This window comes from Pipistrellus kuhlii, unplaced genomic scaffold (assembly GCF_014108245.1).
Source record: "Pipistrellus kuhlii isolate mPipKuh1 unplaced genomic scaffold, mPipKuh1.p scaffold_m20_p_13, whole genome shotgun sequence".
Lineage (NCBI taxonomy): Eukaryota > Metazoa > Chordata > Mammalia > Chiroptera > Vespertilionidae > Pipistrellus > Pipistrellus kuhlii.
This window is the reverse complement of record NW_023425438.1, coordinates 15220031-15247857: the sequence shown is the minus strand read 5'-3', so window position 1 is coordinate 15247857 and position 27827 is coordinate 15220031. Positions and strand designations below refer to the sequence as shown.

The 27827-nt window shown below is 41.3% G+C and overlaps 3 protein-coding genes across 11 annotated transcripts in view; 1 reads left to right on the top strand and 2 right to left on the bottom strand.

Annotated features, from left to right (window-relative positions):
• Nucleotides 1-11821, bottom strand: part of ARHGEF33 (Rho guanine nucleotide exchange factor 33) — a 64619-nt gene extending 52798 nt beyond the window's left edge. For 5 of the 6 annotated variants that reach the window (XM_036435080.2, XM_036435081.2, XM_045580661.1 and 2 more), the window contains exons 1-2: nt 11088-11821; nt 6278-6347 (exon numbers count right to left, since the gene is read on the bottom strand). The gene's annotated coding sequence lies outside the window, so the exon portion shown is untranslated. The remainder of the gene's footprint in view (nt 1-6277; nt 6348-11087) is intronic. The other variant, XM_036435078.2, reaches the window with a different exon arrangement.
• A 2535-nt stretch (nt 11822-14356) lies between these two features.
• Nucleotides 14357-22185, bottom strand: MORN2 (MORN repeat containing 2). The gene is made up of 6 exons (XM_036435098.2): nt 22078-22185; nt 20619-20748; nt 18287-18337; nt 17245-17351; nt 15719-15855; nt 14357-14584 (listed from the first exon to the last, which is right to left on the bottom strand). The coding sequence occupies exons 1-6, from the start codon at nt 22183-22185 to the stop codon at nt 14482-14484; spliced, it is 636 nt and encodes a 211-aa protein (XP_036290991.2). The 3' UTR covers nt 14357-14481.
• DHX57 (DExH-box helicase 57) overlaps nt 20740-27827 on the top strand; it is a 45703-nt gene continuing 38615 nt past the window's right edge. For 2 of the 4 annotated variants that reach the window (XR_004987390.2, XM_045580658.1), the window contains exons 1-2: nt 20740-20973; nt 22480-22697. Coding sequence is in view for 3 of the 4 variants with exons in the window: in XM_045580658.1 (XP_045436614.1) it covers nt 22486-22697 (212 nt within the window). In the remaining variant the exon portion in view is untranslated. Of the gene's footprint in view, nt 20974-21379; nt 21666-22479; nt 22698-27827 lie in introns of those variants that run through there. The other 2 variants (XM_045580659.1, XM_036435071.2) reach the window with 2 other exon arrangements.

Sequence of the window (27827 nt, the reverse complement as noted above, 5' to 3'; positions counted from 1 at the left end):
TAGAAGTGAAATGATAAGGAGATAACAAATTTCACAATACATGGGCATGTATCTAATTGTTTAAAATAAAGACACTCCAATGATAATGTAACATTTTATACCCACTTCCAAATAAATGTACAATCAAATCACTCTTAAATACACAGCAATTTAAAAGTGGCAAAGGCAATAAATTAAAGAATGAAGTAAGGTCTGTGCCATGAGACATCCTACCAGCGGTTGCCAACCAGTGGTCGACAGACCATTGGTGGTCTGTGAGGTCCAAAAGGTTGGCAACCACTGGTTTAAGGAAACCTATGGAGCAGCACTCGCCAACTAGTGGTCCACAGACCACTGGTGATCTGTGAGGTCCGAAGGGTTGGTGACCACTGTACACAATAAGTACTCTTAATTTGAAAATGGACCTGGGTCCTCAGGTCAGCCTCTTCCTTGACCTTTTCTCACATATGATCATTGCTAGAAGATGGTTGGCCCTGCCACTGAGCCGGGTCATAAGGCCACCATCCCAATCCCAATCCCATCCTTAGTTAACCGCCTAAATGCTAGTTCCCTCACCAGACTGTGAGCCGCTCTGGAGCAGAGGGGTCTTTTATTCATTTTTGTATCCCCAGCTCCTAATACCATTCTGGACATGGGTTCAACAAGTATTTGTGGAAGTAATTGAATTCTCATTTGGTAGACAGCAAAAGAAACCCACTCTTTACCAAACGTGCTTCACACAAGAAAATAAAAAAAAGAGTGGGAAATATAGAAACAGTTTATAGCCTGGGGGTGATTTTTGTTAGGGGGGAAAATACCATCCTATTTTCTTGTATCAAGTCAAGTTTCATTGGCAGAAATATATCCCTGTGCCTACCGCTAGGCTTGAAGACCTAGAGAGAGCAGGATTTCCTAATGAATTTAATTGCACATCAAATTTTTTTACACCAAATTTAATTGTAACTGATGTGCCACTCTTACCAACAACCTAAGTGCCCAGAGCCAGTAAGAAGAGGGCAAAGCACAGAGCGTGGCAGTTGGTGGCTCAGCAGCTGGCGAAGTTCTTTATGTAAACATATGGAATAACAGCGCTCCCCCTACCTCCCCTCCACTGGCACATTAATTTTTTTTTTATCACTTAATAATATCAGTCAGGATAGAGTAATTTGGTTGAGTTGCTATGTGTCAACATCAATCAGGAAAAACCCCCCAAAAACCAGCATGTTATCACACATTAAAAAAAACCCCCACACAAACCAGCCCTAGCTGGTTTGGCTCAGGGATAGAGCGTAGGCCTGTAGACTTGAAGGGTCCCAGGTTCGATTCCAGTCAAGGGCACATGCCCAGGTTACGGGCTTGATGTAGGGGGTGTGAAGGAGGCAGCAAATCAATCAATGGTTCTCTCTCATCATTGTTGTTTCTGTCTCTCCCTCTCCCTTCCTCCCTAACATAAATAAAAAAATATATATATTTTAAAAATACACAAAATCCAATGTCGAGAGATAATTGTTTTAAATTTAATAATTCTTCATTTTAGACATTAAAACATATTAGAAATTTCAGACCATATTACTTCCGGGGGCTCTTCCGACTTGTTGCATTGATGTGCATGCCTAAATGTGTCAGAACCTCATTTGTGAGTCTGAATGCTTTGTGAGCTATAGGTCTGGTCAGGAAGATGTGCTCAATCTCTCTTCTTATTCTGGTTTGACTTGCTTTAATTTCAGCCTTTCAAGTAGGTTCTCTCCTTGGATTCATCTGAATGGGAGGTAAAATCCTCTCGAGACACTCCATGCACAATGTTGCCCCAACACAAGGTAAATACCTATTTCCCCCTGAAACATGCCAGTCACTATCTTTTCACTAGGCCAGCGCTCAGTGGAAGAGAGGGGAGACAGTGAAAGGAAGAGAGGCTCCCGAGAGACTTGTGAAGGAGAAAAGCCCTGAGCTCCAGAAAAAGCTCCCTGCACCCCTAGGGTAACCCCCATTTGCAGAGAGGGTACAGCAGCATGGTAAAACCTAACTAGTCCTCAGGAAGAGCTCCTCCTGCTGCAGCACAGGCAGCCTCAGGGCTCACGAAGCTGAGTTAGTAGCATCTTGTGAAATAGATCATTAGTCACCAAAGCCTTATATAGGTGAGAGGGGAAACCAGGTTACTGCTGTCTCTCCTGGGAGAGTTTTTTTTCACAGTTCAGATGAGTCCAATTTGGATCTGCCTTTGGGACTTCAGAACTGCTAAAAAGGAGAAGAGAGTAAAACCCAGTCTTCAGAATTACTCTAATTTCTCACTGCCTCCCAGTGAACAAAGACTCCAGGAGTCGGGAATCACAGACAAACCCTGCAAATCTATAACCTCAGAAGAATAGTCCCCGGCCTATGCACCACTGACAGTGGTCAGCAGTGTTCTCTCACCAGTGAGACCACAGCATTCTCCCAGTGTACATAGTTTACCCAAAGGCCTAGAAATTCTAAATTAGGTGATATGATTTTGTTACAGCTAATGGCTGGACTAGCTGAACTTACTTAATTTGTTTTTCTGTTTTATAGTATCCCCAATAAAACTCTCTAATAGCCAGCATATATCAGAGAGACATGTAGGTGATCCCAGTTCATGCAGCTCATCAAACACTTGCCTCTCTACGATTGTTCCTCCCATCCTCTGTGCCTCGGATGTCTTTCCTTGCCTCATGAAATATGCCTCACCCTTCAAGGCTCAGTTCGGGCATCTCCTTCTCTATGAAGCCTTTCCTGTCCCCCCCCCCCCCCCCCCCCATCATCATCCGTCATCCCTTTCCTACTGCATTCTCAAACACACACATTGGCATCTCTCCCTCCTGGGAATTAGAGGCATGGAAACTTTGAGAATGTTTTGCAGTGGACACTTAACACAAGTTTGAGTTTAATCAAATTCCAAAGATTGTTTAGGTTAATGATTTCTTTCCTTAAAACAATAGGGAGCCGAGACCGGTTTGGCTCAGTGAATAGAGCGTCGGCTTGGTGAAGGGTCCCGGGTTTGATTCCGGTCAAGGGCATGTACCTTGGTTGCGGGCATATCCCCAGTAGGGGGTTTGCAAGAGGCAGCTGATCGATGACTCTCTCTCATCGACGTTTCTAACTATCTCTCTCCCTTCCTCTCTGTACAAAATCAATAAAATATATATAAAAAAAAAAAACAATAGGGAGAGGCTGTATAGTAAAAGGGTACACACTTTTAGTTGTAAGATGACTAAGGTCTATGGATCTAATGTATAACATAGTGACTATAGTTGATAAGACTACATTGTATAATTGAAATTGAAAGCTCTACTCTCTCAAGAAGAACTTAAATGTTTTCACCCCTCAAAAATAGAAGGAAATTCGTGAGATGATGGATGCATTAATTAACTTGATGGGGGAAGAGTCCTTTCACAATGTATATCAAATCATCACATTGCATGCTTTAAATATCTTACAACTTTATATGTCAATTATGCTTCAATACATTTGGAGAATAAAGAAGACAATACAGAACTTTATTCATATTAATTAACATTTTTTAATGAGCTAGAAAAAGGCAAACAGGAAAAGGTAATGCTATTGCCCCTAAATTTTAAATTTTGTTTTAATAAAAATTCACTATCTAAACATATAGACTGAGAAACCTGGAGCACTACTACCCTTTGGCAAAGACCGAATGCTTCTTTGTATTCATTTTTTTATGATACATCATACAAAAGTGCATGTACACTGTATGTACATGTTCAGCCTTCAAAGCCTTTATAGTATTTGATATGTACAATTTTTAAGTGAATAATAAATATTATCAAGGAAAATATCCTTGAGACTTTATAGTCTTGCCTCAGTTGTGAAGCTACTGTCGAGAAGTGGGTGAGACTAATACTGGATTTTTAGTTAGGTATAAAAGGTTAAGTAACAGCCAAGTAAAAATGAACCAGCTATGACATTATTTGTATGCTTTACTTTAAACCACATTATTTTAAAACCTAATTTACACAAATAATTATAAAAGCAATACCTGCTCAGTGTAGAAATATTGAGAACCTAACCCATTTCTTCCTGCTCTTTAGGAAGAATAGTCACTGGGAAATCACACAATCCATCAGGAGATACTGGAGGACAGCAGAGGGCATGGGTGTGCAGATCAGAAGTGAGTGATACACCCCAGGTGACTGACACTGGCCTGATTGTGCATGGCACACTGCATGGGGCAACGGGTGTGCACCTGAGTTAATTTTATCTTGCAAAGACAGTTTCAGAGCTTTATTCTCCCAATCTCCCTTGTAAAAGCAATGACCTTACAATAGAGTCCATCTGATTTTTAACAACTTAGCTTTTTAACAACATATTTTATCAATGATTCTCCAACAAATCTGAATTAAGTGGTCTTATCTTTGTTTTATTTCTTATTCTATCATCCATAGTATCATTTCCATTATCATTTAGTTAGTCTTGCATTAATTTTAGACTTCTTACCTACCTACCTATGAAAATCTAGATCAGAATTCTTTAGTGACTCTTAAAGTTCAAACATCCTAGCACAGTGGTCAGCAAACTCATTAGCAGATCGGTAAACCTTGGCACGAGCCTCAGTTTGCCGACCTCTATCTTAACACAATAGACCTCTGCCTCCACGATCTGTCCTCTATTCAGTTCTGCAAACTTGTCTTCAGTCTTCTCATACACACTAGGCTCCTGCCACAAAGAACGTTCTGTGGATCCCTGTCCTTTCTAGCCTCTGGGCTTTAAGAGTGTAGTTCCTCAGCGGACATCCTTCCCCAACCCTGAACTTGCTGTCAAACTTCTTGTGTCCTTCAAGATTCTGTGCAGGTATCACCCTTCCCTGTCTTTTTTGACATGTCTCAGTAAAACCCTTGCTTTTCTCTGCTGCTATCGTATCTTATTCACAATTCTATTTTAGTATTTATGATAAATGATTAATTTAACAATCTACTCATACAAGACAGAGGTCCATATTGCCTCAGGGTTCCTGAATTATAGGCAAAATTATATGTAGGTTTATTTTCTTCTAGGGAGAAGGTTCAGAGCTTGCATCATACTCTCAGAGGAGTCCATATGCATTCTCTCAACATCAAGAACCCTGCACCAGGGTTGAATCCCTAGGAAAAATAGAGTGAGTTCTGTCCTTCTTTCAGTCTCTAGAGTTGGATGCCCAAAGTTAGCTAAATGAACAATTCAGTTATTATTTTAAAAATAGGTGTTTATACTGTTAAGTACATAGTAAATTCAACCTCCTCTATTTATTAAATCTTTAAATGGATAGGAAGTGTGATACTGTAATGAGCACATGGGACAAAGGAAAGATACGGAAGAATTCATGGCAAACTACTAAGTGCTTATGCTTGGAAAGAGGGATGGAGATTGGTGGGATGGGCTTTCAAGGTTTACTTACACCCTTCTGTCTTAGTTAGCTTATTTATTTTACAATGTGTACATTTTAGTTTTGAAACTTAAAAATAATTATTTAAACTATGGAACTTATTTCTTTTAAATTTTATTGATTTTTTTTACAGAGAGGAAGAGAAGGGGATAGAGAGTTAGAAACATCGATGAGAGAGAATCATCGATCAGCGGCCTCCTGCACACCTCCCACCGGGGATGTGCCTGCAACCAAGGTACATGACATTGACCGGAATCGAACCCGAGACCCTTCAGTCCGCAGGCCAACGCTCTATCCACTGAGCCAAATCAGTTTCAGCTGGTACTCTTTTCTTAAGTGCATGAGACACCTAGCTTGTTACTCATTTTTGTGATCCTGGGAACCTTACTTAACCTTTAAAAACCTACATTTTGTCCACTGTAAAATGAGGATCATGCTCATCTATCCCACATGGCTGATATGTCACAAAGCCTAGCATAAAGTAGGGACTCAGTAAATATTCATTGAATGTAAATTGTGTTTTTTTTACAGGGTTTGTATTTTTTTTTTGCAATCCACAAAAACATCCGAAATAAAACTCAATTAAAACATAGTTCGTTGTTATCTCGATACTCTGAGTAAGCATTCATATATGCAATAAACTCTGAGGTAACATAGCTAGTTTATAAGGTGGCTATTAGTCCTGACTGCTAACTAATCATGGAATTGTATAATATGTTTACTTATTTGTTTTTAAACAAAGAAGTGTTACAAAATTCTTCAAAGCCATTTAGAATGCTTACATCTCAAGAAGAAAGTACAAGTACTGGTTTAAACTAAGTACAAGTGCCCCAGATTGAACTAAGCTCTCAGTTTGTCTGGGTTCTTATCAGAAACAAGTTCTTTGCAATTTCCACTCACCTCATGGCCTGCCTCCACCAGTAGACATCACACCGTGTTTTGTGAAGGCTTCCTGATTTCTCTAGAGGGTCTATAAAAAATAAAATGCCATTGATAACAACAAGCAGCAGGAGAACCAGAGGCTTAATCGCCTACATCACTTCTGTCAGGGTCCCTGTCCATTAATCTAAGCAAATCTTTGCTATTCCCAGCTAAGCTTGCTCTTTTTTCCTCTTATCCTTACATACAATTTTTCTTAAGCGAATCCTCTTTATGCATAATGCTGTTCTTTGTCCTGAAGGAGTACAAGCAGCAGCGTAAGGCCTGATCTTGATACTATTAGTCACTGCTAATTGCCACCCAGTTTCCATCCTCCCCTTTTCTTTAGTATCTCAGTTCAAAACACTCCCCCTTCGCCTTCATAGCTACGTGTGTCCACCAGAATAGATTCTCCCCATGAAGTGTGAGTAGAAATAATGTGAGCGACCTCTGGGAAGTCTCCTTCAAAGAAAGAATACGTATTTCCCCCCCATTTCTCCTCCTTGCTGATCGAACATCAGTGAGATAGGTGGAGTCCTAGCATCTCTGTGGAACACGACCTGATTCACAAGGATGTCAGAAGAGCTAGCTGTGGGAACCTCGTTCCTCACACAAGAACCTGCTTGAACAGCTCTGGGCTGGGCGGCTTTTTTAATTTATTTTTTAATCTAAGAGAGAAATAAATGTCTAGCTTATTTAAGCCACTGTTATAGACAGGTGATCCCAGCCTTATAGGCTAGCACTCCAGGAAGTTGTCTAGAACCAAGAGCCATTTTTTAGTCTTAAAGCTTCCCTCTTGCTTCCCTTTACTACAGTTTCTCGTGTTATGGTGACCCCCAACCATAAAATTATTTTCATTGCTACTTCATAACTGTAATTTTGCTACTGTTATGAATGGTAATGTAAATATCTGTGTTTTCCCATGGTCTTAGGCGACCCCTGTGAAAGGGGTCGCGACCCACAGGTTGAGAACCGCTGCTGTAGAGCCTAAGACCATCAGAAAACACAGATATTTACATTACGATTCATAACAGTAGCAAAATTACAGTTATGAAGTAGAAACGAAAATAATTTTATGGTTGGAGTCACCACAACATGAGGAACTGTATTGAAGGGTTGCAGCATTAGGAAGGTTGAGAACCACTGCTCTCATGTGTCGCTACAGTCCTTGTTCCCACCCTTTCTCCCTTGCATCACTCGTATTTTGGATATTACACTCATTTGGCCTCTTCAAATAGGAATTTTAACTCCCAGAGAGTGGAAAATGGGGCCACTCTGTCAGGGAAGAAAAAGGAAGTTGAGCTAAAATTAAGTCTTTAGCTTTCATTGTAGATGATAGGAAAAACAGTTCATGTCTGCTCAATAAGCATTTGCTAAGCACATACTATGTAAAGGGCCCTGTGTCAGGTGCTGGGACAATTATAAAGATGACCTTGATCCTCCAAGTGGAAATCTGGTAGGAAAGATGAGACACACAAGTGCGATAAACTATGACAGGTGCAATGAGAAAAGCATACGGTGCCTTAAAGCTTCCAGAGAAGAGAGGGTTCCATTGGAATTAGAGAAAGTTTTATGAAGATAGGGTTTGAGCTGGGTTTTGAACAGTGTGCAGAAATGATAAAAAGAGGACCAGCAAGGGAACAGAGGCAGGAAATTACGGGGCATTATTTAAGGATCCCAGGAGCATCAAGGGTAGAGGAGGAGGTAGGGCTGCGCAGGGAGGTTGGGGCCGTGAATATCTTCTTCGGAGGCTGCTCTGCAGTGGAGAGATGGAGTCACTGGCGGTTTTTAAAAAGGGAGTAACTAAGTCACACGTCTTCAGTAAGAAGCTGCCTCTTGTGGCACTTTAGAAGAAAGGCCAGCCGCAAAGAAGCCAGGGAGTGGCCACCTTTAATGCAAGTAAAAGGCAACTATGACCTGAATTAAGGAAGCAACCATCAGGAAGGAAAGGAAGGCACAGATAGAAGCAACATTTCAAAGGCCACTGCATGAGTTGCATGTCTGCTCTGCCCAGGAAGGAGTTGTCATTCTCAGATTCAGAAGTGGAGAATTCATCTGCTGAAGAACTTTTTAAATCCTTCTACGTTGTTTGAACTGGGAAACTAAAAGAAGGCTGAACATGCTGCAACCATGAATTTCTACAATTTTAGCAGAGCCTTAATTTTCCCCCCCTCAAGATGTCAGTCAGGAGTGCACTGAGTAACTGCTAGATGGGGAAAGAAGATTGAAATGTATTTCAGCAAAGAAATGCATCCATCCCTTCTTTTCCTTTGTGCATCCTTTGCCCAGGTGTTATGGTAAATAGCTGGTATCTGGGTACCTTACAAGTAAGGTTCTTCCGCTTTTCTCCAGTTATCCCTTTACCCACCCTCATTCATATTCCTACTCCCTCCACACACCTCCACACTCCCTAGTAACCTAGTGAAAATTTAAGAGACGGAGGAGGCTTTCTGGAGTGCATAAGGATTTTCTAATGTTTATCTCTGTTGCTTACTAAAACCGTGCCAGCATAGCCTGAAGAAAAATAAAAAGAGCTGGCATAGACCCATATAAGGCATTGTATTGTCAAATAGCTCTGAGATAAGTTCCACAAGCACCTCCCCCCAAAAATCCCAGACAGCTACTTTCTCATTTTCTGGGGCTATATTCTAGAGATTTCCTCAAATAAACAAATTTGAACATCTGATCAGCTGCCACGTTCTTTTTATTTTTCTAATTATTTTAGGAAAACTTAAGTGGGTATTAATACTTACTAACCTCTTTTCTCAATAAGGGCAGGAACAGACAACAAAACAGTCATGAACCAACCAATTAAGAGTGTCCTGTGTAACATCTAGCAATTTATGGTTTAGTTCACTTTATTTGGAGCATTGAAAGCAGCTTACAAATAAAATAATGAGGGTGGTCCCCCCCCCCCCATGACTCCCAAGGTGATTCCTGGCACTCTTGAAAGCACATACAATTAATTAAATCATGGGGGACAAGCAGCAGTAATGTGATCGTCAAAACTATGGGTATTGCCGAAACCGGTTTGGCTCAGTGAATAGAGCGTTCGCCTGCAGACTGAAAGGTCCCAGGTTTGATTCCGGTCAAGGGCATGTACCTTGGTTGCAGGCACATCCCCAGTAGGGGGTGTGCAAGAGGCAGCTGGTAGATGTTTCTCTCTCATTGACGTTTCTAACTCTCTCTCCCTCTCCCTTCCTCTCTGTAAAAAATCAATAAAATAAAATAAATTTTTTAAAAAAAACTATGGATATTGGTAATTGTGTTTCGTTCTCATGTAAAGTGTGTATGTGTATGTGTATGTGTGTATGTGTCTGTGTGTGTGTGTGTGAGTGTGTGTGTACTGAGAGATGATCAGTGTGAGAATCAGCATCTTTAGCATTGTCTCTGAGAGAAAACTATCAGGAATTATTAACCTAAACATTTTTACATTTTATGAAAATACAGAAACTAAGAAAAATATTTAGCAACTCATACTCCAGTCCTAAAACTCAAAATGAAAGGTTCTTAACTGGGGCCCCCAGATTACACCATCTGTAAATATGCTGAAATTGCATGGGAAATTTTGTGTGATTTGCAGAGGGGGTGGGTTGATATCCAAAGATTCTTAAAATTATACTTGACTCCCAAAAAGGTTAAAAACTACAGGCATTAAAGAAAAAAGGGAGAAACAAATGTATATGAAATTTGTACAAGGCACTTATCTGTTAACCTTTATATTTGTATTAAAACTTAACAGTATTTTTATCATCTTCCTTTCAAAAGCCTCTGAGGTTTCAGACTGGTTCAAATTGCATTTTCAGAACCAAGGGTATTAACAAAGATATAAATGTTAATTAAATTCATGGAAACTTTAGAGTAAAAATGACAAAAAGTTATTTCTCTAGTATAAATTTCTGTTCATTTATGGTAAACCCTACAGAAGTGCCTTCAATGAAATGGTTATGCCATTTGCAGCAATAAAATAATGTATTAAAAGGAGCTATTAACAAGGACAAAAGGGTGATAAAAATTAATTTCTATATTTTCAGAATACTATTGCTTTAGCATATAAAACCCATATAATTCCAATACTAACTATTGTGGAATTCTGTTCTCACTTTAGAAACCTTTCAAATGAAACCCAATTCTTCTCATCATGCTCTCAAAACCCTGCAAAGGTTTAGAATTAAGATTCACTAATGTCTCTGTAGAATCAGTACACATTTCCCTGTACATAAAGGAGTAACTCCTTTGTCCCTTTCTGTGTTACAAAAGGCACAAACCAACCTCCCTTCATTACCAATCTTTTCATTTTTTATTCTTAATCCTAAAGAAATGTTGGGTTAATTTGCAGTGTAAATCAAGAACCCTGTCATTCTTTTTTTAAATCCTGATTTTTATTAGATTCAATAAGCATAGAATTACATTTCAAAAATATAATCAGAACATACAAAATATAAAAATTTAAAAATTATAAAAACTATTTTCAATGAAAGAAAGAACCTTGTCATTCTTTAAGATTGCTCTCAAAATTTAACTCTGCTTCATTAAATATGTAAATATGTAAAACTCTTCAGTCCCCAAACATATCATTCATTGATAACCTACAAAGGCAGATTATGACAATTTTACAACTAAGCAAGAAAATGAATGTTTTATAAATGGTTATAACTTTTGAGTAAAAAGTTACTTTAAAATTTTATTCTTAAATTAATCTTAGCATATTTTGATTTGAAATTACTAAGGATTGATGGAATTTATTGTCTTATGTTATTTCCCATCTCAAAACACATAAAAGCACACTTACCCCATGATGCTTGCTGTGGTTATATCATCCTGGGATCAAGGCTTCTCTGGATTCTGAATTAACTTTAAGGTTACAAAAAGCAGCAGTAGAGAGGCTTGACTTCCCCAGAAAGGAGACTGTCATATGCTAACGAGGCTTTTAACTGAGCTAAAACTAGTGTCTCTTCTAATTACATAAGCTCTAGGTCAAATTCTAGCATCCACTAATCAAATAACTGAACTGTGTTTAGTTTCAAGGAGTTAAAGAAGGAAAACTGTTTAAGAGGGATGTCTTTGGTATCTTAAAAAGTTGGAAAGTTGAGCATTAAAAAGTTACTTATATATCAATAAAGTTAAAGATTTTAAAAGAAAAATAAGTATCTTGCTATTTTAAATAATTCAAAAAACTATTGGGGAAATTTTAGTTTGCAGGAAAGAATTTTTTTTTATATTTCCCAGAAATTTGAATTTGCATTATATGTACTCCTCCCAAAGACATCCTCTTGCCTTATCTTAACCTATCCAGTATTTATCTCATTAAAAATTCTAGTACAATAATATTTAATTCTAAAAGAATACCAGTTAATGCTAAGCAACAAATCCAAAAACGTCTAATTTTTAAACTATATCTTTGAATACTACTAAATATGGTCTTTTGAAATTAAATGTAAAGCTATTATTATAAAAACTAACAAAATTACCATTTTTATTTCAATATTGTAAAATTCATTTAATTTTTTAAAATTTGAGAGAGAATCAATTTGATGTTCTACTTATTTATGCATTCACTGGTTGATTCTTTTTTTTTCTTTTTTTTTAATTGATTTTGTACAGAGAGGAAGGGAGAGAGAGAGAGAGTTAGAAACATCAATTAGAGAGAGTCATCGATCAGCTGCTTCTTGCACACCCCCCACTGGGGATGTGCCTGCAACTAAGGCACATGCCCTTGACCGGAATCAAACCCGGTCAGTCCCCAAGCTGACGCTCTATCCATTGAGCCAAACTGGTTTCGGCTCACTGGTTGATTCTTATATGTGCCCTGACCAGGGATGGAACCTGCAACTTTGGTGTATTGGGCTTATGCTCTAATACCCATTCAACACAGATTTATAGTACAAAAAAAAATTTTAAAAATTTTTTGGCAATAATATATTGAGAAATAGACATTTTAATAAGATTTTGAATGAAGAAATGTGACCCAGAAGTTATCTATTGCATGCACTATTTTTTGTCAGTTCCAGAATAATAGTTTCAGCAAAAACCCTCATGTCTTTATTGTAATTTTTTAAATGTGTATCTGTCATGGTATGTTCTGGTAACTGAAAAATATTTTATGTAGAAGGTAAAGAAGCATTCTAGCCATAGAATGTGTGAGGACACAAAGATCTTTTAGAAAATTGAGCTATAATTCACATACCATATGCAGAATTTTCCCTTTTAATGTGAATTCAATGGTTTAGTATTCACAAGGTTGCACAACTATGACCACTAATTCTAGAGCATTTATATCACCTAAAAAAGAAACCCCATTCCTCCCAACTCCGTCCTCCCCTGGCAGCCACCATTCTAGACATTTCACCTAACAGCCATACAGTATGTGGCCTTTTGTGACTGGATTCTTTCACATAGTACAATATTTTCAAGGTTCATTCATGTTGTAGCTTGTATCAGTACTTCATCCCTTTTTATGGCTGAAGAATATTCCATTTTATGGATATACCATCTTTGTTTATCCATTTTTCCATTGGCGGACATTTGGGTTATTTCCAGTATTGGCTGTTATGAATAAAGCTGCTATGGGTATTCTTGTACAGTCATTTCTATTGGGTACATACTTAGGAACTGCTGGTTCATATGGTAACTACATGTCTAACTTCTTGAGAAACTGTTTTCCCACAGCAGCTGCACCATTTTACATTCCCACTAGCAATGTTTGAGGTTTCCAATTTCTCCACATCCTTGCTTTTATTATCATGTCTTTTTAAATATAGCCAACCTAGTGATTATGAAGTTGTATCTTATTGTGGGTTTAATTTATATTTCTCTAAAAAGTAATGATCTTGAGCATCTTTTCACTTGCTTATTAGACTTATTTTCTTTCTTTTTTTTTTTTAATATATTTTATTGATTTTGTACAGAGAGGAAGGGAGAGAGATAGAGAGCTAGAAACATCGATGAGAGAGAGTCATTGATCAGTTGCTTCTTGCACCCCCCCCACTGGGGATATGCCCGCAACCAAGTTACATGCCCTTGACCAGAATCGAACCCGGGTCCCCTCAGTCCCCAAGCCGACGCTCTATCCACTGAGCCAAACCGGTCCCGGCATAGACTTATTTTCTTTCTTTAAAGAAATGTCTATTCAAATTCCTTGCTCAATTTTTAATTGGGTTGTCTTTTTATTTATATACTAGAGGCCCAGTACAGGAAATTCATGCACTCAGAGGCATCCCTCAGCCCGGCCTGTGCCCTCTCCCAGTCGGGGAGCCCTTGGAGAATGTCCGATTGCCGGCTTAGGCTCGCTCCATGTGTGGAGCAGGCCTACGCCGGCAGTTGGACAATCTTAGTGCTGCTATGGAGGCAGGAGAGGTTCCCGCCACTGTTGCTGTGCTCACCAGCCATGATCCTGGCTCAGGGCTTCTGACTAAGCAGCGCTCCCCCTGTGGGAGCTCACTGACCACCAGGGGGCAGCTCATTTATTGAGTGTCTGCCCCCTGGTGGTCACTGTGTGTCATATTGACCAGTCATTCCACCTTTTGGTCAATTTGCATGTTAGCTTTTTATTATATAGGACTAGAGGCCCAGTGCATGAAATTCGTGCACTGGTAGGGTCCTTAGCAGCTGCTGGCTTCCAGCCAGGTACTCCCTTCCTTCCCCTGGCTGCCTGTCATTACTGCTGACCAGGGCCTCTCTCCCTTCCCCGGCTGGCCCCCACTGGTCAGGTTCCTGAAAGAGCTCCAGTTGAGGGGACAATTTGCCTACTATGCTTTTAAAATATAGGATATTTATATAAGATCTTTAACATTCTGGAAACCAAACCTTTACCAGATATGTGATTTCCAAATATTTTCTACCATCCTGTGAATTGTCTTTTCATTTCCTAGATGATATCCTTTAACACAGACATACTTTTTAAAGATGACAAAATTCAGGCACAGAATGGGACACTGACTTGGCCAAGATTTAGATATAATAGTTTTGCTGTGTTTATTAAAATGAGAAAACTCTGAACTGAATCATATAATTTGAAATAATTATAAGATGATGAAAGTAAAGTTAATAAAAAAGGCATACGTGAATGATGACTTTATTGGCAATATTATAATATAGAGATAGTGTATGAAGTTATTTCATTCCACATATTTGGTTTCCTTACAACTAAATCTTCAATTACCACATTAAACTTCAATGCAGAAAATCTACATATGGAGCTTTAGTCTCAGGCCTGGAGCAGCTGTGAAATGAAAGGTACCACACCATTCTAGTCCTTGGATATCAGTATATTGTCCTTCACCTTCTACCCTGAAATAGTAAAAAATAAGTTTGTTCATTAATCAAGACTAATAATTTACAGTCCAGATTTAAGACTATCTAGATTGTGACATATTATATACTATGTCTGAAGAATTATAGCTTTCCATTTTGAGACTTTGATTTAAAACCCAGCATCCTATTTTCATATCCTACAAAAAAAAACAAAACAAAAAAAAAAAAGCACAACCCCCCCCCAAACTATTAATATTACTATTTCAAATGAATTCGGTCATTACACACATTTTGGTGTACAGGATTTTAGGATATGCTAAGTTTACATAAAAACCCAATCAGTTAAAGAATGAAAAGTTTATATTACTGTATGTCATTTATTTATTCAACAAACATTTACTGTCAACTATGTTTGGAGTGCTGTGTTCCATGCTAGTGTTTCCTTGGACTCTTTGGAGTGATAAATATGCACTTCACTTACACTACAGATCTTTATTCCATGGTTAGATTTTTCTCCCTTTATTTATTTCTTAAATACGTTTTTATTAATTTTAGAGAGAAGAAGGGAAAGGAATATGTCAACATTGATGAGAAAGAAACATTGATCGACTGCTCAAGCCCACAAACAGGGCATGTGCGATGACTGGGAATCGAACCTCCTGGTTCATAGGTCAATGCTCAACCACTAAGCCACACCAGCTGGGCTGAATATTGTCCTTTTGAAGGCTCATGATGGTCTTAGCGTCTCATAAGATTTTTTTCTTCTAAAAAAATAGCCCAACATTTCTTTCCTTTTTTTTTTCTTTAATATATATTTTATTGATTTTTCACAGAGAGGAAGACAGAGGGATAGAGAGTCAGAAACATTGATGAGAGAGAATCATCAATCAGTTGCCTCTTGCACACCCTCTACTGGGGATGTGCCCACAACCAAGGTACATGCCCTTGACCGGAATCGAACCCGGGACCCTTCAGTCTGCAGGCCGACGCTCTATCCACTGAGCCAAACCGGTTTCGGCTAGCACAACATTTCTTACTCAATATGTTATAAATACATTTTAACAAAATATATTACAAAAGAATATTTAACATTAACTAAATATAATATTTAAGCAACCATGCCTGGAAAGAATCTTTTAGAACTATAGTGACTTTTTATTTTAAGCTTACCTATTTTCATTGAAATTTCCAGTGTACTTTGCCCCAGATGGGAATGTGTAAGTCCCCAGTCCATGAAACATATTGTCCTTAAAGTGTCCTTCATATACTGCTCCAGAAAAATGCTCCAGTCTTCCAAAACCATTCATCTGTTTGTAACAAAATTACAGTTTTGAAATAGCAACAAAAATAACTTTACGGTTGGGGGTCACCACAACATGAAGAACTGTATTAAAGGGTCGAGGCATTAGAAAGGTTGAGAACCACTGATTCAATCTATCATTATATTACCCTTTATTTCTGTGAAGCCCCCCCCCCCCCACCTCACCACCAAGTCAAATGTTCCTGATCTGGCGCATTTGAACGTCATGGTTGGAACACCATGATGATGTTACTAGGGCTCCTTGAGATACTTGAGTTATCAAAAATCTTAATGGGCAACTGTTTTAGTTACCTAGGAAACAGTACAAAAGTTGTGAAGAACAAAAATTATATTCAAGAAGACCTGGGTACACATTCTTGTTTCATCACTTATTAGGTGTAAGAAACCTGACCTTGATTTACCTCATTTGTAAAACAGAAGTGCTAATGATTGCTTTGAGGATTAAATGAGAAAATTTTGTAATGAGTTTAGTTTACTCAATGAATAGGAGATGAGAAAGATGATGATAACTAGCTCTCTGCATAAGTTTAATATTACTCATATATTCATATATATTCAATACTAAGACCTGGTACATGGATTTGTGTACAGGTGGGGTCCCTCGGCCCATCCTGCGGGAATCAGGCTGAAACCAGCCCAGTGCATAGATTTGTGCACCAGTGGGGTCCTTCAGCCTGGCCTACAAGATCGGCCTGAAACTGGCAGTCCAACATCCCCTGAATGGTCCCGGATTGTGAGAGGGCGCCGGCCAGGCCGAGCGACCCCACCGATGCACAAATCCGTGCACCGGGCCTCCAGTATGCATATCAGATCTTTGGTTAATCTCTTCCCGCCCTCCTCCCTGCTCCCTGCTCCCTTCCCTCTGAGATTCATCAGTCTGTTCCATGTCTCTATGCCAGTGCATTGAGCATCGGCCCCTACGTGGTCAGTGTGCATCATAGCTACTGGTCAAATGGTCAAATAGTTGGACACTTAGTATATTAGCCTTTTAAATATACAGATAACTATCTGGTTTTTCATTATATAGTCTACTCATGTTTTTAATTAATGGAGAAATGCCTGGAATCTCTTAACTCAGTGATCAGCAAACCACAGCAGCTCATGAGTTTGCTGCTCTGTTGACTAATGAGTTTGCCAATCACTGGACTAGACTAAATGTTACCCAGTAGTTGGAAGCTGTGAGGATTAGGTAATTGTGGCATATTGTGTGCAAGAGGTAAAGGGTAGTGTATGACAGCGATCAGCAAACTCATTAGTCAACAGACTGGCAAACTGCGGCTCAAGAGCCGTATGTGGCTCGTGAACCACAGTTTGCCGACCACTGACTTAACTAATAGGTTTACTTATCCACTGTCAGTATTCAAATCAATAATACCTTATCATCTTTCCAGTTTCCTGTGTATACAATCCCATTAGGAGTGGTATGAATACCTATTCCATTTCTCTCGACGATTCCAAAAGGTGTTCTTGTACAATCACCATCTAAATAAGAGAAAAATACTGAATATTATAAATGGGAACCCTGTTTGACTAAGTAATAAAGTATTTATAGCCCTAGCCAGTGGATAAAGCATCAGCCTGCAGATTGAAGAGTCCTGGGTTCAATTCTGGTCAAGGGCATGTACCTCGGATGCAGGCTAAAGGGCAAGTGCAGGAGGCAACCAATGGATATTTCTCTCACATCGATATTTCTCTCTCATTCCCTCTCTCTTCTTTTTTCTTTTTTTTTTTTAAATATATTTTATTGAATTTTTACAGAGAGGAAAGGAGAAGGATAGAGAGCTAGAAACATCGTTGAGAAACATCGACCAGCTGCCTCCTGCACACTCCCCACTGGGGATGTGCCCACAACCAAGGTACATGCCTTTGACAGGAATTGAACCTGGGAGCCTTGAGTCCGCAGGCCGGGGCTCTATCCATTGAGCCAAACCGGTTTTGGTTCTTTCCCTCTCTCTTCTCCTCTCTCTAAAAATCAATGAAAAAATACCTTCAAGTGAGGATTAAATACACACACACACACACACACACACACACACACACATATATATATATTCAAAAACAAACAGATAATAAAATAAAAAAATTTTTTTAAGTATTTATATTTAGGCCTAATCACAACTGCACATATGGGTCTCTTTGGCTTCCTAGCACTGAAACAAATGAGACCAGAGATGAGGAGCATACAAGGTCTTAGAGTCATTAAGACCCAATGACCAGGAAGACAAACAGATCCCATAGGTTACCAAGGCATACTGCCTAGACTTAGCATTAGAATTCAGATTTAAAATCTTCTACGTTATTTTATTAAATTAGTTAATATTCCAATAGTAGTTTTATAAAATGTGACTCTTATTTTTCCACTCTTCAGCTATTTCATTTTAGTCTGTATAGGCAAAGTAATTGAAATGTATGCTTACCATACTTGTCTCCATTTGGAAATATAAAGTTTATCTTATATACTTCTTCAGCTGTTTTAAAAGATTTAGAAAAAGTCACATAAATTTAAATAATTTTATGACATAACACCTATAACAAATGCACTTTAAGAGCTAAACATTGATTGACTTCATATGATCACAAGCATGTCAATGATAACTTGACATTACATTATCCAGTGTAGGGTCTTAGGAAATAATTTTGTCTAGATGATCTATTTTTATTTATTTGTTCGTTATAACAGCTTTTTTAAAATAGAATTACATACCACAAAACATAACCTTTTATAAAATTCAATATTTTTAGGATATTCAGAGTTGTGTAACTATTACAATCTAACTTTAGAATATTTTAATCACCCCAAAGAGAATCATTTACCATTCTCAGCTATTTTCCATTCCCTTAATTCCCCACTCCCGCCTAACCCACGCCCACTCCCATCCCTGGAAACCAATAATCTACTTTCTTTCTCTATGGATTTTCGTATTGTGGACATTTCATATATGTATGAAATCATAAAATGTGTAGTCCTTTGTGATTGGCTTCGTTTACTTAATATTTTCAAGGGTCAACCATGTTATAGCATGCATTAGTATTTCATCTCTTTTTATTGATGAATAATAGTCCATGTACAGAAATAACAGATTCTGTTTATCATTCATCAGCTGATGGACAGCTGGGTTATTTCCAGTTTGGGCGGCTATAAATAATGCTACTATGGACATTCATATAAGTTTTTATACGGACATATGTTTTTATTTTTCTTGGTTAGCCTATATGACCTGTTGATTGTCTCAGAGGTAAGGTAAAGTAAGGAATCTCTGACTTGGCAGAAGGAGGAAAAAGAAAATAAAGGCAGTAAATGATGAGGGGTGAGTGTGGGGGTGAGCAAAAAGAATGAGATTGGAATGGAGGCCAGGTAAAAAAGGAAGAGAGAAACCAAGGGCTGGGGTGGACCTATGCCTCAGAGCACTGGGACATTTAGTGGTCTAAAATATTAAACTATTGGGAAAGCATATGTTAAAAATAAATAAGCTCAACTTCTAGGACAATAGTCTACTAGAATGATACTCAAAGTATGGACCATGCAAGTTCCTAAGCTCTACCCTAAATTACTGAATCAGAATTGCTATGTGTGAGGCAAGAGAACTGATAATTTTTAATTTAAAAGTTGCCAAAATTGCTGAAACCGGTTTGGCTCAGTGGTAGAGCGTCGGTCTGCGGACTGAAAGGTCCCAGGTTCGATTCCGGTCAGGGGCATGTACGTTGGTTGCGGGCACATCCCCAGTGGGGAGTTTGCAGGAGGCAGCTGATCGATAATTCTCTCTCATCTATGTTTCTAACTCTCTATCCCTCTCTCTTCCTCTCTGTAAAAAAAATCAATAAAATATATATTTTTTAAATAAAAAAAATTAATTTAGGTGCCAGTTGAGAAAAGCTAGAGACTCATACTCTCTGAGGAAACAAAGTTAATAACACAATATGTAGAAGAGTTTAAAATACTGTAACATCCTTGAGACGGGAGCTGGTGGTTATGAAAAACAACAAATTAGCAGTCTAGAAAATAATTGATTAAATAAAACTCCTTGAAGGGCTGAATGGCAAAGATACAATTGAAAAATAAATTAGTGAACTGGAATACAAGGTTGAAAATTTTCCCCAGAAAGAGGAACAAAGAAAAACAGCAAAACCTTTTTTACCTTCCCTTATCCCCCCCCCCCCCCCCCCCCCCCCCCCCCCCCCTCCTCTAGGAGCCCCACAACACTCCGGGCCCAGCCATCCCAGCGCGCGCAGGGCCCTATTAAAACAAGGCTTTTGTGCACAACCCCCCCCCCCCCCCATCACTTTTAGGTCAGGGATCACAGATCAGCCCAATTTCTTTTCTCACCCTAGTGTCCAGCTCAGTCATTAGCACTTCCTAGTAGGAACTGGATGTCCAGTGAATGAATGGCACTCGGAGAGCAATCGTTAAATACAGAGCATTTAGTAACTTGAGCACACATTTAACGAGAAACCGAACTGCTTTTTCAATGGCTCTTAAACGCTTCCACATTCCAAACCTTGGAATGTTAAGAGCTGGGAGGACCCAAGAGGCGGAGGCCGCCCGGCAGCGCAGAGGAAACTGAAACCCAGAGAGGTGGGCACCACGGCGAACCCCGCGCCGAATCGGAGCCGGAATCTCCGTCTCCCGGTTCTCGGGCAAGGTTCTCCCCGCGCTCAGGAACTGTATCACGGGTGGCGGGCCACCGGGGGCTGCGCTCCGGGCCGGGGCGAGCTCCCTGACATCCGGGGCGCCGGGAGGGGGCCGCTCACCGGGCAGGAAGGTGCTGGAGAGGTTCTCTGGGCTCTGCGATTCCCCCGGAGCCGCCAGCTCCTCGGCGCCGAGGGAACCCGGCGCGGGCGCGGCGCGGAGTGCGTCTCGGTTGCCGGGGCGACCGAGCACCTCTCACCCGGAAGCGAAAGGGCGAGGGGCCAGGGCTGAGCCAATCAGAAGGCGCCAGGGCTGAGCCGCCGCCACTGGGCCGCGGCCGAGCAGCTCCAGGTGAGACGTGCGAGGGCGGCGGGACCCGGCGGGACTCCTCGCCGCGGGGCGCTCTCTGCCGCCCGCCACCCCGGGAAGCGGCGCCGCGAGCCGAGCCGGCGGCGGCCCCCCCGCGGCGGCCGAGGGGTGTGTCCGTGCGCGCGGGGTGCGCGGCGTTGTCCCGGTTGTCAGTGTGCAGCCCCGTCTACCGCCTTCCTCTGCCGAAGCGGTGGTCCGGCTCTGAGGACCCAGCTGTTGGGCGGGATCGCAGGCCCCGGGCCCGGGCCCGGTGGGGGTCGGAGGCTGGGCTGGCCCCGCCTGCGGGGGATCTGAATTCGGGCTGGGAAGGGGAAAGGGATGGATCGGAGGGATCAGGTTTCGTTTCCTGTCTTCTCCATCTCAAGCCAAATGGCTGTTTGGGGGGGCGTTGCATGCTCGTGGCGGGGGGGCAGAGGGGGGTACCTGGTCTGGGTGTCTGCATGGAGCTGGCTAGATGGGGTCAGTCGGGCCCGATGGGGTCAGTCGGAGGTTTGCCTGGAAGGGGAGTGGTGTGTGTCAGTGCTGAGTGCCCAGCCTAGTGATTCTGTGCTCAGGAACCAAACCTGGGCGTGAAACAAAAGATACTTCTTGCAGCCAAACTTAGGCCCCTGTGTCCATGGTGGAAAAATAGATAGCCGAAATCGCCCTATGCAACATGGGATAGAATAGTGGAGTCTGTCTATATGGATTATGCAACACAATTCCTGTCCCCTGGAAAACGGCCCAAGAAAGTCATACTGGATACAGCCCGCAAGTGTAAATGTAGAATTTGAGAGCAGATCTCAGATCGAGTTGTAAAGGTAATACTTTCGGGGGTTGGTGTGAGACAAGTTGTGGATCACTCTTTAGGCAAGCTTGCTGTGGCTTGGTAATCAATAAAATATTGATTTATTTGAGAGAGAAACATTGATTTGTTCCACTTACTTGTGCATTCATTGGCCAGTTGTATGGTCCCTTGACACCACTGTAATTAGCTAGTATTTAATGATAGAAAGGAGCAGTGGGAAGGCCAGATATTACAGGCAGGTCATCTGGGCAGCTTCACCAGGAAGCCACAGCTGTCCACTCCCCAGGCCTCCAACAAAGGGAAGAGCGAGGTAGCCCTTTAAGGTTGGAGGGGGCGAGGGAAGGGGTCTGGGGACAGAAATGGTTGTCCAGAATGGGTGTGGCCAATGCTTCTGCTCTAAGGTTTGGAATACATAGTTCCCTCACCAGAGGAGTCCTCTTTCTCCGTTCTCTTGGGACTCCTTGAATCTCTGGGCTTGTGGGGCCTTTTTGCTCCTGCTTCCCTGCATTCACCCACTGAAAAACTGCAGGCATTTCCTCACTGGCCTCTGGTTTCCCCTCCTCACTACCACCACCCAGTCCTTTTACTCTTCGCCCAGCACTAAAGTATTTGCTTTAAAGCATAAGTCAGTCCTCTCTAGCTTTTTTCCTCAATGGAAAAATATTCTCAAGTGAGGATTAACAACAGCTCAAATAAATGAATAACAAAAATAAAAGCAGTGCTTCCAGATCTGCTTTTAAAAACAGGCTATCTTCGTAACTTTGAAAACAAAGAATTATTGTACTTGTCTGGTTTCATGAGGTCCGTGTTCCTTTTTGCTCTTGCAGGCGAAAATGAGTTCTTCAGGAAGAAGAAAAGGCAAGCCAGGCAAAGGCGGCGGGAAAGGGTCTTCCAGAGGAGGAAGAGGAGGCAGGAGTAACGCCAGTAAATCCCATGGTGGCGGCGGCGGCGCCGCTGGTGGTGGTGGCAATAGGAAGGCCTCAAGTAGGACTTGGGATGATGGCGATGACTTTTGTGTCTTCAGTGAATCAAGGTCCTCAGCCAGGTATTGTGCTCCCTGAATGTTCAAATATGGAAACTCCGAGAAGGGGGAAGAAAAGCCAAGGAATTCCGCTCAAGTTAATTCTTCCTCTTATTTTAAAACTTTGCAGTCCCCCTCTTTATAATTTAGTCTGAAGGCATGATGGCAAATAACAGCTCTTTCTTTTTGCAAGTTCAAAATGTGAAATTAACCTGAACTTCCACATGATGCTGTGAATTGAGTATATTATTATAACCAATGTTACAAGGAAAGTAAATATTGGAAATGAGGAAAGTAATGCAAATTATTTTAAGAACTAGAGACCCAGTGCATGAAAATTCATGCACTGGGGGGAGGGGGGCGCGGGGGGTTGTCCCTCAGCTCAGCCTGGGACCCCTTGGAGGATGTCCACCTGCTGGCTTAGGCCTGGGACCCCTCGAGGGATGTCCACCTGCTGGCTTAGGCCTAATCTGGCAGTTAACATCCCTCTGGCAGCCCTGGAGCCCTTGGGTGATGTCCGGCTAACGGTGGGGAGCTGGCCTAAGCCCTTATTCGGACATCCTTAGCACTGCTGCGAAGGCAGGAGAGGCTTCGATCACCACAGCTGCGCTGGCCAGCCATGAGCCGGCTTCTGGCTGAGTGGTGCTCCCCTTGTGGAAGCACACTGACCGCCAGGGGGCAGCTCCTACATTGAACATCAGTGCATGTCATAGCAACCAGTCTTGCCTGGTTGTTCCACTGTTAGGGTCAATTTGCATTTGACCCTTTTATTATATAGGATGTCTTAGGTTGTACTGAAGGTTCCAGTATGTGGCCTGGTTGGACTCTGTCTTTTTAATTGATGAATGATCTCTTTTCCAAACAGATTGACCAAATCTTCACCGGTGCATCACCTGATAACCAGTGATATCTGGGCTTCTCTCATAGTCAATTTTTAAATAATGAATAAAGTCTGATAATCCTAATGAATATCTAATGAGCGTAAAGATGTATTACTGCGTACTATGCAATATGTATGTAAAATTGTAATTGTCTCTCAAATTGCCCTATGAGCTTTCTATGAGAATTCTTAGAGATGGAGATTTCTTTAGAGCTACACACACACACACACACACACACACACACAGTTCTGAGAATAACTCTCACTAAATATTATTAGAAGGAATATAGATGAGTGCTAAAGTTTAACTGTATCTTACATGCTTTTAGTAACTTAAATGAATTCAACTATATGCATTCAGGAAAAAAAGGGAAACAGCATTAAATAGTTTAAACTTGCCACTAAAGGAGTCCCATAGTGAGCAAGAAATGGAGAAGAATCTGCTACTCCCTCAGTCAGTCTCAGTTTTGCGAGTGCTTCTTGGAGTTTAAGCCTCTGATGTGCTGAGTATATGATGTTAGGATTTTTTTTTTTAATAAGTTTTTATTGTTTATATTATTACAAATGTTCCTTCCCCCCCCCCCCCCCCGACCTTTGCTCTCCTCCACCAGGTTCCCACCCCACCCTCTGCCCTTTCCCCTCTCCCCAATGTCCTCATCCATAGGTGCACAGTTTATGTTCAGTCTCTTCCCACGCCCCCCTCTCCCCTTTCCCCCAAGAATCGTCAGCTCACTCCCCTTCCATACCTCTGATTCTATTATATTCAACAGTTAATATTGTTCATCGGATTTTTTTAATTTCCTTGGTTTTTAGATTCACTTGTTGATAGTTACGGATTTGTTGTTCATAATTTTTATCTTTGTTTACTTTCTCTTCTGAAAGAACCCCCTTCAGCAATTCATATAATTCTGGTTTGGCGGTGATGAACTCCTTTAGCTTTTTTTTTATTAGTGAAGCTCTTTATCTGGCCTTCGATTCTGAGTGATAGCTTTGCTGGGTAGATTATTTTTGGCTGTAGGTTCTTGCTATTCATCACCTTGAATATTTCTTGCCATTCCCTTCTGGCCTGCATGGTTTCTGTTGAGAAGTCAGCTGACAATCGTATAGGTGCTCCTTTATAGATTACTACCTTCTTTGCTCTTGCTTCTTTTAATATTCTCTCTTTGTCTTTTGCTCTTGGAATTTTAATAATGATGTGTCTCGGTGTGGTCCTCTTTGGATTCCTTTTGTTTGGAGTTCTGTGCGCTTCCTGGACTTGTAAGTCTAATTCTTTCACCAGGTGGGGGAAGTTTTCTGTCTCTATTTCTTTCAGTATGTTTTCGATATCTTGCTCTCTCTCATCTTCTGGGACCCCCATAATTCTGATGTTGGTTCGCTTGAAGTTGTCCCAGAGGTTTCTTACATTATCTTCAATTCTCTGGATTCTCTTGCCTTCTAGCTTCTGTGGAGGAGTGTGTTCTGGCTCTTTATGTTCCAAATCTTTTACTTGATTCTTGTGATCTTCCCTTCTGTTTTTAGGACTCTGTAAAATATTTTTTATTTCAGAAAATGTGTTCTTTATTTCTTGTTGATCCCTTATCATTTCTCGATGTCTCCTTATTAATTCTAGTTGATCTCTTTTCATATCCTCATAGGCCTTATCCATCTTTTCTAGGAAATTCTTGAAAAACCTTATAAGCGTAGATTTGAACTCTATATCCAGACGCTTTTTGTCCTCCATTTCTTTCGTTTGTGATCTATTTTGTTGTCGCATTTCGCAGTTACCGATGGGATGGGGTTTCAGGGTGGAGCCTGCAGCTTTGGCTTCCGTCAGCCCCGCCCTATGTGGGTCCTTCAGTGCTCGCTGCCGGTGCCTCTGAGAGAAAGGTGCCCTCGATTTTCGCCTGCTGCCAAACAGTCTATGCTCTCCCCCAATGAGCCCGGTATTGGGGTTCAGTTCAGTTGGAAGTGGAGTTGGAGGTGGCGTTCAGAGCAGTCTGGAGCCCCTGTCTCCTTCCCGTCAGGGCGATCCCGCGGCACAGCTGACCGTCCCTTCTCTGTGCGCAATGTGCGTGCCTCCGGGACCTCCTTCCGCCTCTCCCCGGGGTTCCGCCTTACAGCCCGGCTCCCTATGGCTGAGCCTGAGTCCCCGGGGTCTGGCTTAAAACTGGGGTTCAGAGCAGTCGGGGGCCCAGCACAGTCGGAGTTTTATCTCCTTCCCGCTAGGGAACGCCCGCCAGGCAATCCGCCTCCCCCTCCTCTCCGGCTCCGTCCTCTCCGCGCGCCGCGTGTCTCCGTACCTTGGCTTTTCCAGCTCCTCCGCGCCTCCTTCTGGTTTTCTCCTTGCTTCTCACTGTAGAATTTCCAGTCAGTCAACCTTCCTGTAGTTCTGGGCAATGTCCGTTTTATATTTTAGTTGTATTTTATTGAAATTGTTGTGTGCGGCTGCGGCTAGGTGTTCACCTGGGCGCAGCCATCTTGGATCTCCTCTGATGTTAGGATTTTAATATATATTGTATTGTTTTGTTACAGAGAGGAAGGGAAGGAGATAGAGAGTTAGAAACATCGATGAGAGAGAGTCATCAATCAGCTGCCTCCTGCACGCCCCCCACTGGGGACGTGCCAGCAACCAAGGTACATGCCCTTGTCCGGAATCGAACCCGGGACCCTTCAGTCCACAGGCCAACGCTCTATCCACTGAGCCAAACCGGTTTTGGCTGATGTTAGGATTTTAAAAATATATTTTTCACACATAGTGCATAAAACAACCAAATACTTCATCTGGTATTCAAATGGTCATTTTGGACATATTGAGAAATAAAATAGCCGTCTCAAACTTGATACCATTTTAAGGACTTTTCCTAAGTAATTTAAACTACATTTTCACCTTAGCTTCTGACTTAAGAGCCCAATTTCTGAGTTCAGTGCAGTGGCATTCTTTTTGAAAACATATCACAGGTTCTTGCAGTCTTAGATGGTCATTCAGACAGCAAATATTGACTGAGTGCCTACCGTGCACCAGGGACTGACCAGGGACTAGAATTACAGCAATGAGTAAAATACTGTCCTTGTCTTCCTAGAAGGAGATTTGAGGTGTAAAGACCATAAATAAATATGCACTGTTTCAGGTGGTAAGTGGTATGGAGAAAAATGAAGGATAGAGGTGATATAAAATACCAACATAGATTGCTGGTATTTTCATTAGTTGCTATTTCATGCGCAGTGAGCAGAGAAAGCTTCTCTCATGTGTCATTTGAGCAGGGACAAGAAGGAAATGAAGGAGTGAGCTATGATACTAGCCGAGGGAACAGCATTCAAGGCAGAGGGAATAGCAGTTGCAGAGTCCCTAAGCCAGGAGGATGCATGGAAGGTTTAGGAAATGGCAGGGAAGCCAGCGGCTGGAGTGAATGGGCAAAAAGGAGAGTTCTAGGCAGTTAGTGTGAATGCTACCCTTTGTATGGGCCACAATGGGGACTCTGCTTTTGCTCTGAGTAAGATGGGGAGTCATTGCAGGGTTTAAGGCAAGGGTGTGTGACATGAATCACTCCGATGAGAGGTGCCGCTCCTCAGTATGTGCCTTTATGTGATTTAGAAAGTGCCGTCCTTTCTTTGGGCTCTTGTAGCCTCAGGGCGCATGATTTGGTGAGTACAGCATGGACTGGAGTTTAACCCTTGCTTTTCCCTCCTCCCTCACCCATCTCCCACCGCTGCCAAGAGTCTTTGCACAGTACAGTCTGTGCAGTCACACTGAGTAGCCCTGACTCAATATGGAGAATAGACTACAGGGGCCCGGGTTAGAACTTGGAAGTCCGGTTGGGAGGTACTCTTCGAGAGGAGCTGTGTTTATATCTGTGTGGACGGTGTTAAGAACCGGTGAATCTAGATAAAAAGGTGTTTATCTTTGTAGGTTTAAAATTTGTCCAAACAAAATGTCAGTGGAAGTTATGGATTTGAGGTGGCATTTCTTTTCTGAGGTTGCAACTAAGTAGTTAAAAACGACATTCAACTCTTATTTCTCCTTTGCTTTCCCAGTGGTTCTTATCAAAGTCTCCGTAATATGTTGCATTTAAATACAGATAACATTTCTTCCACTTCCCTAGATTTGTAAAAATGTATAATGAAACATGCCCACCCCTCTAAAAAAAAAAAAAAAAAAGAGAGAGAGAGAGAGAGAGAGAGAAGAAATTTAGTGAATAAAGTTAAACCTTAAAACTTATGATTTAAATATTAAAATGAATCCTTTAAAAAAAAAAAATCTAAATTCCGCCGAAACCGGTTTGGCTCAGTGGATAGAG